The sequence below is a fragment of the Theropithecus gelada genome, chromosome 7a, assembly GCF_003255815.1.
Source record: "Theropithecus gelada isolate Dixy chromosome 7a, Tgel_1.0, whole genome shotgun sequence".
Lineage (NCBI taxonomy): Eukaryota > Metazoa > Chordata > Mammalia > Primates > Cercopithecidae > Theropithecus > Theropithecus gelada.
Window position 1 is genome coordinate 271800 of NC_037674.1, and position 17106 is coordinate 288905.

Sequence of the window (17106 nt, forward strand, 5' to 3'; positions counted from 1 at the left end):
GGGTGTGAACATGCAAACCAGGGTGTGGACATGCAAACCAGGGTGTGGACATGCAAACCAGCGAGTGTGGACATACAAACCAGCGAATGTGGACAAGAAAACCAGTGATTGTGGCCAAGAAAACCAGTGAGTGTGGACATGCAAACCAGGGTGTGGACATGCAAACCAGGGTGTGAACATGCAAACCAGGGTGTGGCTATGCAAACCAGCAAGTGTGGACAAGAAAATCAGCAAGTGAGGACAAGAAAACCAGCGAGTGTGCACAAGAAAACTAGCGAGTGTGGACAAGCAAACCAGGGTGTGAACATGCAAAAGAGGGTGTGGACATCCACACTTGCTGGACAAGAAAACCAGCAAACTGATGTGGAGGCAGTTTTGTGCTGGCACCTGCCTAAACTTGTTGGTAAGCAACACAGGGTAGCCTACTTACAGTGAAATCTATACTTTAAGTCTATTGTAATCACGTAGAGAGTAGTTTTTAATGCACTCAAAAAAAAAAAAAGAAAAAGAAAGAAAAGAGAACGGGCCCAGTGGCTCACACCTGTAATCCCAGCACTTTGGAAGGCCAAGGTGGGCGGATCACGAGGTCAGGAGATCGAGACCATCCTGACTAACACGACGAAACCCTGTGTCTACTAAAAATACAAAAAAAAATTAGCTGGGCATGGTGGCGGGTGCCTGTAGTCCCAGCTACTCGGGAGGCTGAGGCAGGAGAATGGCATGAACCCAGGAGGCAGAGCTTGCAGTGAGCGGAGATTGCGCCACTGCACTCCAGCCTGGGCGACAGAGTGAGACTCTGTCTCAAAAAAAAAAAAAAAATTATGTCAAAAAATATATAAACAGGGCTATATGAGGAATCTAAACGTAAGAGATGCCAGGCCTTTGTCCTCACAGAGCTTCATGCTGGAGGGAGCGAAGTGCTGAGGCGGAGACAGAGCGGGCACACCAGGAAAGGCATGTGGGGAGGGGCGGGTGGCAGTCAGACTTGGGAGGGTGGCCCAAGGGGAGCCACTGTGGGAAGGGAAGGTGCCCACGCACAAGGTCCCAGAAGAGAACCTGAAGGAATGCCAGGCTACGGAGGCTCCCCCCAGGACGTGAGGATCAGGAAGGAGGGTGAGGGCAGAGGGCCAGCCTACGAGCGCAGCCCACTGACGCACGTGCCCAGAGAACGCAGATCTACAGTAACAGATCAGGGTGGACACACGGTTCCTCTGCCCTGCCAGGAAGTGTCCAATTTGAAGACGTGGTTAAAAAAGTAGGGACTCCTAGTGCAAACTTTCTTGGCAGTGCTGCTAGAAAGGAATTACCTGGGTTGGTCAGCTTCTCCTCCAGTTCAGCCTGAGTCGTCACACTCTCAGACTTTGGGGAGTGGATAATCAGCACAACAGAGCCTGCACAGCTTAGCAGGCACCCCAACTTGCCCAAGATGTTGAGCTTTTCCTTCAGGAGATAGGAAGCTAAAATGGACCTTTATTGAAAAAAGAGAAATCATTCAAGGTTAAATCAAATTACCTGACCTTTCTTCTAATAGCAGATATTTTATCTAGAAAAACCATTTTCTTTTTCTTCTTTTTTTCCCTTTAAGAGACCACCTCTCACCCTGTTGCCCAGGCTAGAGTGCAGTGTGCAATCATAGCTCACCACAGGCTTGAACTCCTGGGCTCAAGTGATCCTCCTGCCTCAGCCACTGGAGTAGCTGGGACTACAGGTGCATGCCACCACACCCGGCTAATTTTTTAAAAATTTTTGTAGAGACTGGGTCTCACTGGATTGCCCAGGCAAGTCTCAAACTCCTGGGCTCAAACAATCCTCTTGCCTTGGCCTCCCAAACTGCTGGAATTATAGGTGTGAGCCACCATGCCTGGCCAGGATTTTCACACCAATTCCATGTATAACCACTACGTAGTTAATGATACACATTACTTACACCACTATATTACTATGTCAGCACATATAAAATATATCAGAGTATAAAAAGTTTTATGATTGACCAAAAATAAAAGCAATGCTTCCTTACTTATAAAAGGAACCAATCAAAACTACTAATATCTATGCTACGTGGAAAAGTAGGGTGCAAAAACTGTCAAAATAATTATAAGTAATGCATGATAAAAACACAAAAGAAGTGAAAAAAGCACAAACAAAAGAAAAAATAAACATGCTAACAGTAATTGCAGTATAGTAGAAGTAGTAGGGGTGGTTATTTCCTCTAACACTGAAAACTTTTAAAAAGTGGTCACATTACTAATGCATTCTTCAATAACATCTATAATCTTCAGGCTGCTAACGTGTTTCTTCTCTTATTCCCCTGTGTAGTTATCAGTATACAATCTGAATTGGAACACCTTGCCCTCAGTAAGTCACCAGACTGGTCATTCTCACTTTACTCATGTCTGTGCTGAAGACAGTCAGAAAACAGGAACGTCCAGGAGGCCATACCAGGCTCACGTACGGACCAGATTACTTCCTGTAACATTATTTTAAAAATAAGGAGGCCGGGCGCTGTGGCTCAAGCCTGTAATCCCAGCACTTTGGGAGGCCGAGGCGGGTGGATCACGAGGTCAGGAGATCGAGACCATCCTGGCTAACATGGTGAAACCCCGTCTCTACTAAAAATACAAAAAACTAGCCGGGCGTGGTGGCGGGCGCCTGTAGTCCCAGCTACTCGGAGGCTGAGGCAGAAGAATGGCGTGAACCTGGGAGGCGGAGCTTGCAGTGAGCCGAGATCGCGCCACTGCACTCCAGCCTGGGTGACACAGCGCGAGACTCCGTCTCAAAACAAAAATAAATAAAAAATAAAAAATAAATAAAAAATTAAAAAAAATAAAAAATAAAAAAAAATAAAATAAAAATAAGGAAACTTGAGCCTCAGAAAGGGTCAGCATTGAACCTAAGGCCACAAAGCTAACAAGAGATACAAGCATGGTGGTGACACACCTGCAGGTCCTCAACGGCCTGCTTTTCCCTTGTACGGCTTCACATCCTTGTCCCTAGACAGTCTATTCTTAAGAAGCTCCCAACAGTGTCGTTGGGGAAAGAAGCGTCATCACTGAAAGAAACAACAAGACATACGAATACACGACTAGATGTTGAATAGAAAAGCTCCATTGAGTAGCTGCCGAAACAAGTAGAAGCCAGAAACGCAGGGGGCTCACAGGGCAAAAAGTGGGCCTGGAACAGGGTGGACTATGACAAGGTGGGAAAGGGCTGCCATGCACCAAAGGGGAAAGTATGAGCCATAAGGCCAAATCATCTCTTACTCCATTGTGGAATACCAGAGGACAGTGCCATTTTCATTCATTCATTCATTTATTGAGACAGAGTCTCACTCTGTCACCCAGGCTAGAGTGCAGTGCTGCGATCTCAACTCACTGCAACCTCTGCCTCCCAGGTTCAAGCGATTCTCCTGCCTCAGCCTCCTGAGTAGCTGGGATTACAGGTGCTCACCACCAGGCCCCGGGTGATTTTTTTATTGTAGAGACGGGGTTTCACCATGTTGGCCAGGCTTGTCTCAAACTCCTGACCTCAAGTGACTCACCTACCTCGGCCTCCGAAAGTGCTGGGATTACAGGCATAAGCCACTGCGCCTGGCCGACAGTGCCATTTTAAATTGGGTTATCTGACTTTTTACTGATGCATTGTAAGAGTTTTTGTTTCATTTTGTTTTGTTTTTTTGAGACAGAGTTTCCCTCTTCTTGCCCAGGCTGGAGTGCAATGGCGCAATCTTGGCTCAATGCAACCTCCACCTCCTGGATTCAAACAATTCTCCTGCCTCAGCCTCCCAAGTAGCTGGATTACAGGCATGTGCCACCATGCCAGGCTAACTTTTTGTATTTAGTAGAGATGGGGTTTCACCATGTTGGCCAGGTTGGTCTCGAACTCCTGACCTCATGATCTACCTGCCTTGGCCTCCCAAAGTGCAGGGATTACACGCGTGAGCCACTGTGCCCGGCAAAAGTTTTTATATATTCTAACTACAAGTCCCTTATCAGACATATACTTTGAAATTTTTTCTCCCACTCCATGAGTTTTCAATTCATTGCTGGCATCCTTTTAAGCACAAAAATTTTTAATTTTGATGATATCCAATGTATCTATTTTTCTTCTGTTGTTTGTGCTTTTGTGCTTTAAGTGTCATACCTAGGAAACCATCACCTAATCCAAGGTCATAAAGACTTACACCTATGTTTTACTTCTAAGAGTTTTACAAGTTTAGTTCTTACATCTAAGTCTTTGATTTGTTCTTAGTTGACGTCTGTATACGGTGTGAGGCAGGAGCGCACTTTCATTCACTTGCAGGTGGATATCCACCTGGCTCAGCATCATGTGTTGAAAAGACTATTCTTTCCCCCACTAAATTGTCTTGGTACCACTGGCAAAAATCAACTGACTGTAAACATGAGCGTTTGTTTCCAGAATCTCAATTATATTCTATTGATTTACATGTCTTTCTTTATCCCAGTACCACATTGGGTTTTTGTTTGTTTGGGTATTGAGATGGACTCGCTCTGCCACCTAGGCTGGAGGATAGGGGCATGATCACAGTTAACTGTAGCCTCCAACTCCCAGGCTCAAGCAATCCTCCTGCCTCAGCCTCCTGAGTAGCTAGGACCACAGGTATGTGCTGTCATGCCTGACTAATTTTTTACAGGGATGGGGGTTTCACTATGTTGCCCAGGTGACCACGCTGTTTTGATCACTGTAGTTTCATACAGTGTTGTGAAATTGGGAAGTGTGAGTTCTCCAACTTCGTTGTTGTATTTCAAGATTGTTTTCTCATTTTGAGTCCCTTCCAAATCCTATGAATTTTATGATCAGTGTGTCATTTTCTGTAAAGAATTCAGCTAGGAGTTTGATATAAATTATATTGAATCTGTAGATGAATATGGGAGTACTGCCATCTGAACAATATTAATTCTGATGTGTAAATACGGGCAATTTATTTAGGTCTTCTTTAATTTCTTTTAAGAGGGTTTTTATAGATTTTGGAGTATGAGTTTTGTACTTCCTTCGTTAAATCTATTCTATTTTTTGAGACAGAGTCTCGCTCTGTCATCCAGGCTGGAGTGCAGTGGCACTATCTCGGCTCACTGCCAGCTCCGCCTCCCAGGTTCACGCCATTCTCCTGCCTCGGCCTCCCGAATAGCTGGGAATACAGGCTCCCACCACCATGCCTGAGTAATTTTTTGTATTTTTAGTAGAGATGGGGTTTCACCGTGTTAGCCAGGATGGTATCGATCTCCTGACCTTGTGATCAGCCCACCTGGGCCTCCCAAAGTGCTGGGATTACAGGCATGAGCCACCGCGCCCGGCCAGTTAAATTTATATTTAAGTATTTCATTCATTTTGGTGCTACTGTATATTAAATTGCTTTCTTAATTTCATTTTTGGTTTGCTTACTGTTACTGTATATAGATGTAATTTTTTTTTTTTTTGAGATGGAGTTTCGCTCTTGTAGCCCAGGCTGGAGTGCAATGGCCTGATCTCAGCTCACTGTACCCCTACCTCCTGGGTTCAAGCAATTCTCCTGCCTCAGCCTCCCAAGTGGCTGGGATTACAGGCATGTGCCACCATGCCTGGCTAATTTTGCATTTTTACAAGAGAGGGTGTTTCACCACGTTGGTCAGGCCGATCTCAAATTCCTTACCTCAGGTGATCCACCCACCTCAGCCTCCCAAAGTGCTGGGATTATAGGCGTGAGCCACCGTGCCTGGCAGATGTAATTTTTTTTTTTTTTTTTTGGAGACAGAGTCTCACTCTGTCGCCCAAACTGGAGTGCAGTGGCACAATCTCGGCTCACTGAAACCTCCACACATCCCTGGTTCAAGCGATTCTCCTGCCTCAGCCTCCCGAGTAGCTGGGACTACAGGCATGTGCCACCACGCCTGGTTAATATTTTTTGTATTTTGGTTGAGACGGGGTTTCACCATGTTGGCCAGGCTGGTCTCAAACTCCTGACCTCAAGTGATCTGCCCGTCTCAGCCTCCCAAAGTGCTGGGATTACAGGCATGAGCCACTGCGCCCAGCCTCAGATGTAATATTTATATTTTGATCTTGTGTCCATCAACCTTGCTAAACTTATTAGTTCTAATAATTTCTTAGTTGATTCTTTAGGATGCTGTATACAAGATCAGGTCTTCTGCCGGGTGTGGTGGCTCATGCCTGTAATCCCAGCATTTTGGGAGGCTGAGGTGGGTGGGTCACCTGAAGTCAGGAGTTCAAGACTAGCCTGGCCAACATGGCAAAACCCCATCTCTACTAAAAATACATAAATTAGCTGGGCATGGTGGCAGGCACCTGTAATCCAAGCTCCTTGGGAGGCTGAGGCAGGAGAATCACTTGAACCCAGGAGGCAGAGGTTGCAGTGAGCCGACAGCACACCACTGCACTCCAGCCTAGGCAACAGACTGAGATTCCATCTAAAAGAAAAAAAAAAGAAAAAAAGGCCGGGTGTGGTGGCTCACACCTGTAATCTCGGCACTTTGGGAGGCCGAGGAGGACGTATCACAAGGTCAGGAGATTGAGACCATCCTGGCTAACACGGTGAAACCCCATCACTACTAAAAATACAAAAATTAGCTGGGCATGGTGGCGCTCACCTGTAGTCTCAGCTACTTGGGAAGCTGAGGAAGGAGAATCACTTGAACTCGGGAGACAGAGGTTGCAGTGAGCTGAGATCATGCAGCTGAACTCCAGCCTGGCAACACAGCGAGACTCTGACTCAAAAAAAAAAAAAAAAAATCAGGTCTTCTGCCAATAAAGGCAATTAACTTCTTCCTTTTCTTTCCAATATGAATGCCTTTTAATTCGTTTGCTTGCCTAATTGCTTTGGCTATAACATCTAGCACAATGATGAATAGATGAGGTGAAAGTAGACAAGTTGTTTCTTTTTTTTTTTTTTTTTGAGACAGAGTCTCACTCTGTCGCCCAGGCTGGAGTGCAGTGGCCGGATCTCGGCTCACTGCAAGCTCCGCCTCCCGGGTTCACGCCATTCTCCGGCCTCAGCCTCCCGAGTAGCTGGGACCACAGGCGCCCGCCACCTCGCCTGGCTAGTTTTTTGTATTTTTTAGTAGAGACGGGGTTTCACTGTATTAGCCAGGATGGTCTCGATCTCCTGACCTCGTGATCCACCCGTCTCGGCCTCTTCTTCCTGATCTTAAGGGGAAAACATCAACTCTCATACCATTAAGTATGATGTTAGCTGGGGTACTTTCACAGAGGCCCTTTGTCAGTTTAGGAAGTTATTTTCTATTCCTAGCATACTGAGAGTTTTCATCATAAAAGAGTATTGAATTTTACTACATAATCTTTGTGTGTCTTTTGAGATGGTCACATGGTGATTATTCTGTTGCTGTGGTATATTACACTAATTTATTTTCAATGCTAAATCTACTTTGCATTCCTGGGATAAATCCCACTTGTATAATCGTTTTTATATATTGTTGGATCCAATTGGTTAGTATTTTGTTCAAAATTGCTCCATCTATATTCACAAGAGAATTGGTTCATAGTCTTTTTTTTTTCAATGAGCTTTATTTTTTCTCTATCTTTTTTTTGGGGGGAGGGGACAGAGTTTTGCTCCGTCACCCAGGCTGGAGGAGTGGTTCGATCTCAACTCACTGCAACCTCCACCTCTCAGCTTCAAGCAATTCTGGTGCCTCAGCCACCCAAGTAGCTGGGATTACAGGTGTGTGTCACCACACCTGGCTAATTTTTGTATTTTTAGTAGAGACACGGTTTTGCCATGTTGGCCAGGCTGGTCTCCCTGGGTTCAAGTGATCCACCTGCCTTGGCCTCTCAAAGTGCTGGGATTACAGGCATGAATCACACCACACATGGCCTGATCTTGTACTAGAAGAAAAATAATGGTATAAAAGATAATGATATAAAATAACGGCATAACAGGTCAATTGTCAAAACTGGAATATGGAGGCTGATTTGATGCATGTATCATAACAAGGTTGAATTTGTCGAAATTGATCATTGTACTGTGGTTATTAGGAGAGTATCTGAATATCTCTAGTCTCAGAAAATACTAATTGATGTGTTTAGGGATAAAGAATCATAACTTATGCTAAAATGGATTTTTTAAAAAAAACAGGAAAAAACAGTCACATCACATTCATATAGAATAGTGGTTCTCGACCAGGGCCCCCCAGGGTCATCAGCCAATGTCTGGAGACATCTGGGGAGGTTGAGTGCTACCGGCATCTGGGAGGTGAAGGCCAGGATGCTGCTAAACACCATACAATGCACAGAACGCCTCCCTCAACAAAGAGTTACCTGGCTTCAAGCATCCACAGTGCTGAGACTGAGACACCCAGATACAGAGAAAGTGTATGATGAGGCAAGTGGGTCAGATGTTTAGCAGCAGGTGTGTCTGGTAAGGGGAGATGGGCATTGCTTTAGTTATTCTTTTTTTTTTTTTTTTTTTTTGAGATGGAGTCTCGCTCTGTCGCCCAGGCTGGAGTGCAGTGGTCTCCGCTTACTGCAAGCTCCACCGCCTCCTGGGTTAACGCCATTCTCCTGCCTCAGCCTCCCTAGAAGCTGGGACTACAGGCGCCCGCCACCACGCCCGGCTAATTTTTTTTTTTGTATTTTCAGTAGAGACGGGGTTTCACCGTATTCGCCAGGATGGTCTCGATCTCCTGACCTCGTGATCTGCCCGCCTCGGCCTCCCAAAGAGTTGGGATTACAGACGTGAGCCACCGCGCCCAGCCGCTTTGGTTATTCTTAATCCTGTGTCCTTTCTGTAATTTGAAAATATTTCCCAAAAGTTTTTTAAACCTCTTTTTAGACACAGCATGTGAAGACGATTACTTTATCATACATTACACTATTACAGAAATAAGTGAACCTATTTGGGAGCTCTCTATTCTATTCACTGCTACACAGACTTATTTTTCCAGTGCCACCTTCTTTTCATTTCTGTTTCTATGTAATTCCAGCAACCCCATCCCACTATCAAGAACAGAACTGCTTTTAAAATATACATATATACATACATATCGGCCGGGCGCAGTGGCACAGGCCTGTAATCCCAGCACTCTGGGAGGATGGCGGGCAGATCACGAGGTCCGGAGATCAAGACCATCCCGGCTAACATGGTGAAACCCCGTCTCTACTAAAAATACAAAAAATTAGCCGGGCGTGGCGGAGGGCGCCTGTAGTCCCAGCTACTCGGGAGGCTGAGGCAGGAGAATGGCGTGAACCCAGGAGGCGGAGCTTGCAGTGAGCCGAGATCGCACCACTGCACTCCAGCCTGGGCGCAGCCTGGGCGACAGAGCGAGACTGTCTCAAAAAAAAAAAAAACCAAAAAACAAAACAAAACATATATACATACATATATGCACACTTTGATAATCATCTTAGATTTTTTTTCCAAATTAATTTTAGTTTTATTCTGTTTAAAAGAAAAGGTCTTCCTGGGACTCCGAGTTGAAGACAGGCTTTTTATCCAGAATCCCATCTGACATGGGAGTAACACCTCCTGCAGACGTGGAGCAGCGAACGTTTCTGGCAAAGTGACTTAACCACCAATGTGCACGAGAACAGTCTAAGGAAATTAACTGAGCAAAGCATTTTAGTATATGTGCATTCAATGTGCCACGTGCCCAGATCACCAGGTCAGGTTGTTTATCTGCCTGATTATCTTTCGGGGGACGGGCGGCCGAAGCTGAGGAGCGATTCCCAAAGTGAGAACACTCTTGCCCTCGCAGCGCCTCAGAGCCATCCAAAACGCAAAGTGACGCCAAGCCACACGATAGCGGTGTATGTATTCTCGAGAAAAATGTGCCCCCCACACACTCTCCAAGCCTCACATGTGAAACACGTGGTATTTAGGTCACAGAACCCCAATGCCTAAGGGACTCTAAGGTGTAAACTTCAATACATCCATCATGGACACACTTCTCTGCAAGGAATTGGGCGTCTGTCCGGAATACAGCAGAAAACCAATGTATCCATGAGTTAGAAACTTGGATTTTATTTCTCTTCTACCCTATTTCTATTTATAATGATTTCTTAAAAGACAAATCAGAATATAAACAGGTTCACACAAGGATATATGTTATTTAATAAGTATCTCATAAATCATTTTCACAGTAAGTAGAGACTCTAGTTGCAATGTTTGATAGCTTGCAGCCCTCAAGTTCCCATTCCCTGCCCTTTCCCCTTTGCCCCACATTCGGGCAACCTGATAAGAAGCCTACTCACATGTATCAATTAAAAGGATGATTTAAAATGGAGAAATAAAATGTTTAAAATTTAATACTAAGAAAATTAAATTAAAATCTTAAAAAAGAGCCTGCACACACCCTGGGTCCCTAGAGTCCTCAGACCCAAGTCCTCGGTCACTTGGCATGGGCAGAAACTACAATCCATGCCAGCCCGGCCTAAGCATGCAAACCACCCCCAGTCCAGTCCACCCCACCCCCTAACAATAAAAACCCAAAGGTAGCCGGGCGCGGTGGCTCAAGCCTGTAATCCCAGCACTTTGGGAGGCCGAGACGGGCGGATCACGAGGTCAGGAGATCGAGACCATCCTGGCTAACACGGTGAAACCCCGTCTCTACTAAAAATACAAAAAACTAGCCAGGCGAGGTGGCAGCACCTGTAGTCCCAGCTACTCGGGAGGCTGAGGCAGGAGAATGGCGTAAACCCGGGAGGCGGAGCATGCAGTGAGCTGAGGTCATGTCACTACACTCCAGCCTAGGCGACAGAGCGAGACTCCGCCTCAAAAAAAAAAAAAACAAAAAACAAAAAACCCCAAAGGTCCCCCTCCCTCTTATCTCACTGAGAACCAAACCCGGGCCCTTCTCCTAAGAAAATCCATGTGCTGCTGACTGCGTCAGTCATAAACCCTATTCCACATCCACCGGGGCCGTGTGTTACTCATCCCAACCTCTGTACCTGGGCTGAGGTGGGGACTGGCCGGCATCCAGCAAGGAATGCTAAGCACCCCAATAAAACACCAAGTGACTCATTTTGCTTAACGAGTTCTCAGAATAACGTGCCAAGGTGTCAGAAGACTCTCTAGTCTCTAAGATGTGCTCCAGGACAGCGGCCAGAAGCATGTGAGCAGCAGATTCACTGAGATGCATGAATGAGTTAGAATTTCAAATATACTAAATGTCTAAGAAAAGGGTTAATACCCAGAACTATATTTGAAGGGATAAAATTAAACAATACAGAGTAGAATACCGAAGATCTATCTTCTCTCTTTTTTTTCAGGCAGAGTCTCGCTCTGTCTCCCAGGTTTGAGTGCTAAGGCGCCATCTCAACTCACTGCAACCTCTGCCCCCCAGGTTCAAGCAATTCTTGTGCCTCACCCTCCCGAGTAGCTGGGACTACAGGTGGTCGCCACCACGCCTGGCTAATTTTTTGTATTTTTAGTAGAGACAGGGTTTCGCCATGTTGGCCAGGTTGGTCTCAAACTCCTGACCTCAAGTAATTGACCCTCCTTGGCCTCCCAAAGTGATGGGATTACAGGCGTGAGCCACTCTGCCTGGCCTGAAGATCTACCTGCTGTTACAACTTTGCTCTTATTACTTTAACAGAAACATTTAAAATGAAAAGTTGTTATATCTACACTACACATTAAACACCAAACAAAATCTTGGCTCTCACCCGAACGGCACTCCGAGGGCGCCCAGGGGAGTGACCAGGACCGTGGGGACCGCCGTGTAAGCCAGGAAGTTTCCAATCTGGCCAACAGCCACTGTCAAGAAAATCACAAGGATACCGCTTGCAATTACAGAGCTCTCGTTTAGCACTGATCAGAGTTGAATTTTGCAAGGCTCTGCTCCGAAAGGGCTACTTCACTCCCATTACTTGTGAAGAATCACATCTGGGGTGTCATCTGCACATTTAAGGGGTCATGGGTCAGAGGTCAGGCCCCACACCTTCACTGGTCCCATCAGTCGGGTGAGTAGGTTCAGCTCTCCATGGAAAATGCCGAACCTAACCAGCAGTGACTGAAATGGGCGTGGCACTGGGCATATCTCCACTCTCCTAACACATCCTTGTTTTCACACAAATCAGGCAGAACTTCCTGTGCACCCTCTAGTGGTCTGGGATCTACTCCGGCATAGGCAGCTGGCCACGGTGACAGGCCACTGGCACAGCAAGAGGATACAGCACTGCCACACAAGACTGCAGCAGGACATCACCCGGACAGAGCTTAGAGGAGCTCTTCAAGGAACAGAACTGGTATTGCCATGCAATGTCGTATTAAAAGACAAATGTGACAAAGTATATGATGTTTCTTTTTTTTCTTTTGAGACAGAGTCTTGCTCTGTCACCCAGGCTGGAGTGCACTGGCGTGATCTTGGCTCACTGCAGCCTCCACCTCCCAGGCTCAAGCAATCCTCCCACCTCAGCCTCCAAATAGCTGTGAAACAGGCACATATCACCATGCCCAGCTAATTTTTGTTTTTGTACAGACAGGGTTTTGCCATGTTTCCCAGGCTGGTCTTGAATCCTAGGCTCAAACAATCCACCTGTCTCAGCCTCCCAAAGTGCTGGGATTACAGGTGTGAGCCACCATGCCTGGCCAAACACAATGTTTCTGAATTTCAGAGACAATTGTCCTTTATAATACCTTTAGAGTTCTGAACTCATTTAATAATATTATTTATCTTTACATTATAGCACATGACCTGATCTTTGAGTCATGAAACTCTCTGTTAAACCAACTGTGCTGAGACAAACAAGGCGGCCTAACATGGAATTTCACCAAATGCCAACAGCCCAACTACACCAGTGAGCAGGAGCTGTTTTAATTTCTTCCGGCTCAGGACAGATCAGCCTGGACTGAATTCACGGCTAATCGTGGGCAGTAGGGGTCTCCACCAGCTCCTAAGTTGTCCTTCTGCACTCTCATCCTGGGAGGAAGGGGAGCAGGGACATCTGAACTGAAAGGCAGGCTTAGGGTCCGGGGAGAGGCCACGTGACACCCTCTTCCAAAGAACAGAGCCACCCTAGCCCAGCCGCTGCAGCCCTGCCCAGACCAGTGATGGATTCTAAGAAAGGAAAAGACCAGACTTCGCCACACAGGCTACTTACTTGCGATTGTGCCAGCCCACCACACGATGTCTGTTAAATAGGAAGTACCTATAAAAGAAGGAGATAAAAAAACGTCAGGAAAGTGGGTTTACAAGCGAGAAACCTTTTTTTTTTTTTTTNCGCGGTGGCTCACGCCTGTAATCCCAGCACTTTGGAAGGCCGAGACGGGCGGATCATGAGGTCAGGAGATCGAGACCATCCTGGCTAACAAGGTGAAACCCCATCTCTACTAAAAATACAAAAAATTAGCCAGGCGTGGTGGCGGCGCCTGTAGTCCCAGCTACTCGGGAGGCTGAGGCAGGAAAATGGCAGGAACCCGAGAGGCGGAGCTTGCAGTGAGCTGAGATGGTGCCCCTCACTCCAGCCTGGGAGACGGAGCGAGACTCCGTCTCAAAAAAAAAAGGCCGGGCGCGGTGGCTCACGCCTGTAATCCCAGCACTTTGGGAGGCCGAGAAGGGCGGATCATGAGGTCAGGAGATCGAGACCATCCTGGCTAACAAGGTGAAACCCCATCTCTACTAAAAATACAAAAACTTAGCCGGGCGTGGTGGCGGCGCCTGTAGTCCCAGCTACTCGGGAGGCTGAGGCAGGAGAATGGCGGGAACCCGGGAGCTGGAGCTTGCAGTGAGCTGAGATCACGCCACTGCACTCCAGCCTGGGCCACAGAGCCAGACTCGGTCTCAAAAAAAAAAAAAAAAAAAGAAAAGAAAAGAAAAGAATGAGTGTCATACTGTTTATTCACCCTAAAGAGAATCTTTCATTTATAAATAGCAGCATTAGAGACCACTGAAAGTGGCAAAGTCAAGGTATTTTTTGCAACCAACACAAGCTGACCCAAATAAGGAAATGAAATCTTTATACATCAGTTTTCTTTCACCCAACAAGCTACCACAAAGACAGATATTCCTTCGATGGAGTTTTATTTTTATCTCAAAAGGGTTTGAGTCTTTACAGTCCAACTCTCTCATGCATTTACTGTAGCCCATTTATATAAGAATTTTATTATCATAGGGTTTAATGACTTCCTGCTTAAACAAGTTACTCAATTTTCATTATGTATAACTCTTCTGATCTGACTCTTCTTTCAGCCATGCAGGTACCACATCCTTACACTCACCTGATGCTCTGACATTTGACCTGAGACTTGCCCAGCATCCTCTCAGGTTACCCCAACCATCCCATGCAGGGGAGGCGGAGACCAAGCACCTTCCTCCCTCCCCCTGCCTCTCAACAGGCGTCTATGGTGAGAGGTCTCCCAACCTTTGAGACACGTTTGTCCTTCATATACGGCAAAATGCTAAGCACTTTTTTTTTTTTTTGAGATGGAGTCTCATTCTGTCATCCAGGCTGGAGTGCACTGGTGCGATGTTGACTCACTGAAACCTCCGCTTCCCGGGTTCAAACAATTCTCCTGTCTCAGTCTCCCGAGTAGCTGGGACTACAGAAGCATGCCACCACGCCTGGCTAATTTTTGTATTTCTAGTAGAGACAGAGTTTCAACAAATTGGTCAGGCTGGTCTCGAACTCCTGACCTCAGGCGATCCAACTGCCTCCGCCTCCCAAAGTGCTGTGATTACAGGCGTGCACCACGTCTGGCCTGCTGAGCATTTTTTGAGGAGATTTTTTGTTAATTGCAGATTACAGTAATGAATTCTTTTTTCTTTTTCCTTTTCTTTGAGATGGAGTCTCACTCTGTCGCCCAGGCTAGAGTGCAGTAGCACGATCTCGGCTCACTACAACCTCTGCCTCCTAGGTTCAGGTGATTCTCATGCTTCAGCCTCCCAAGTAGCTGGGATTACATGTGTGGGCCACCACGTGCGGCTAATTTTTGTATTTTTAGTAGAGATGGGGTTTTGCTATATTGGCCAGGCTGATCTTCAATTCCTGGCCTCAAGTGATCTGCCTACCTCAGCCTCCCAAAGTGCTGTGATTACAGGTGTGAATCACTGAGCCCAGTCGCAGTAACTAATTCTAATTGTTTTTATTCTCAGTAGTAAAACCACAATTTAGTATAAGACATACAGCCTGCTAGCCTGCTTAATGGAGCAGCAGAGCTACAGGCATTACAAAAAGTACTTTCAAAATGAAATGGGGCTGAGCCTGGGGGCTGACACCTGTAATCCCAGTATTTTGGGAGGCTGAGGCAGGACCATCACTTGAGCCTAGGAGTTCAAGGTCAGCCTTGGCAACACAGCAAGACTCTATCTCCACGAAAAAATTTAAAAATTAGCTGAGTGTGGTAGTGCATGCCTGTGGTCCCAGCTACTCAGCAGGCTGAGACAGGAGAATCGCTTGCGCCCAGGAAGATGAGGCTGCAGTGAGCCATGATCACGCCACTTCATTCCAGCCTGGGTGACAGAGTGAGACCCTGTCTCAAAAAACAAAAAAAGAATATTGCAATTTGATCACATCACAGTAAAAACTGATTTAGGCAGAATCATCAATGGATACTAAAACAAGTTAATGAAAATTCATTGAGTCACCTCCATAGGTTTTTCTTATTAATTACAAACAGAAAAAGTTATCTTTACAGAAAAGCCTGGTGGACACTGGCTAAGCCAAGTGGTTAAAGTCACCAGCATCAGCTGTGCCGCCTGCCTGCTGCAGCTGTCTCCCAGCCGAGCCATGCTCTGCCTCTGCGGCCGGGCTCCCCTGGAGAGGACAGCCTGGCACCACTGGGGCTCCTGTCCTGTGTCCCTCAGTGTATCTCATACAAACAGGACCCAGGGTGTCCTATGAAGCAGAAAGTTTAGCGTAGCTTAAGAATGTCCCATGGTGGGCACTGCAGGAAAGTCAGCTATTAATACAGAATCAATGTTAGATTTCTAAATGTGCTCATCCAAGTGGCGATCCCAAAATGCATGCCAAATACTTGAGTGAAAGGTCATCAGGTCCAGAATACTGGTGTGAAAAGTCTGTGGACCAGTTTCCCAACAAAACCACCATAACTAATAAATAAAGTACTTTAAAAAGTGGGCCGGGCGCGGTGGTTCACGCCTGTAATCCCAGCACTTTGGGAGGCCAAGGTAGGCGGATCACAAAGTCAGGAGATCGAGATTAACCTGGCTAACACAGTGAAATCCCATCTCTACTGAAAAAAAAAAATACAAAAAAATTTAGCTGGGCGTAGTGGTGGGTGCCTGTGGTTCCAGCTACTCCGGAGGCTGAGGGAGGAGAATGCCATGAACCCAGGAGGCGGAGCTTGCAGTGAGCCAATATTGCGCGCTGCACTCCAGCCTGGGCAACAGAGCGAGACTCCATCTCAAAAAAAAAAAAGTGAATTTAAACTCTGTGGAAATTATCCTAAGATGGGCATACAGAAAATATCTCCTTTTTCATTCCTAATTTTAGTAATTTGATTCTTCTTTTTTGCTTGGTCTAGCGAAAGGTTTGTCAATTTCATTGTTCTTTTCAAAGAACCAACTTTTGATTTTGGTTTTTTTTTGGGTTTTTAGATTTTGTTTTCTTCTTTTTGATACAGGGTCTCACTCTGTTGCCCAGGCTGGGGTGTAGTGGCATGGTCTCTCAGTTCACTGCAACCTCCACCTCCCAGGTTCAAGCGATTCTCCTGCCTCAGCCTCCCAAGTAGCTGGGATTACAGGCATGGGCCACTGCGCCCAGCTGTCCTTTTATTGTAATCAGCACGGTTTGGTCAGGAGTTTTTGTGAAGTCATGGGATTCCTGCTACAGCAGCTGGACTGTGTGACCCTCCTGCAGTGAAAGGTGGTCCACGGACGACAGTGACCAGTGCAATGAGGCCCACAGGCTCCCCGCTTTCAGTGCTATGGTTATCCCAACACTGATAATCACACAGTATATGCTTTTGGCAGTTTGTAAAATGTCAAGAGTCACAAAATGGAGAGGAACCTGGGATACCAGGTACACAGGAATGGCAAAGTGAACAAAATGGCTTTTGTTTTTTTCCCAAAGGGTCCGGTTCAGTTCCAAGCATTGCAGGCTCTGTAACTTCTACTCTCCAGCAAGAATTTGGATTTGCACAAATCAAAAGGTGTTTAGGTCACCCTCACCTTTTAAACCAGT

The 17106-nt window shown here is 46.2% G+C and overlaps 1 protein-coding gene across 2 annotated transcripts in view; it reads right to left on the reverse strand.

The window, feature by feature from the left end:
• Window positions 1-17106, reverse strand: part of NIPA1 (NIPA magnesium transporter 1) — a 40207-nt gene that overhangs the window by 3883 nt on the left and 19218 nt on the right. For both annotated transcript variants that reach the window (XM_025390627.1, XM_025390626.1), the window contains 3 exons: window positions 13066-13113; window positions 11629-11719; window positions 1308-1468 (listed from right to left, as the gene is read on the reverse strand). In XM_025390627.1, the coding sequence (XP_025246412.1) occupies window positions 1308-1468; window positions 11629-11719; window position 13066 (253 nt within the window). In that variant the 5' untranslated portion in view covers window positions 13067-13113. The remainder of the gene's footprint in view (window positions 1-1307; window positions 1469-11628; window positions 11720-13065; window positions 13114-17106) is intronic.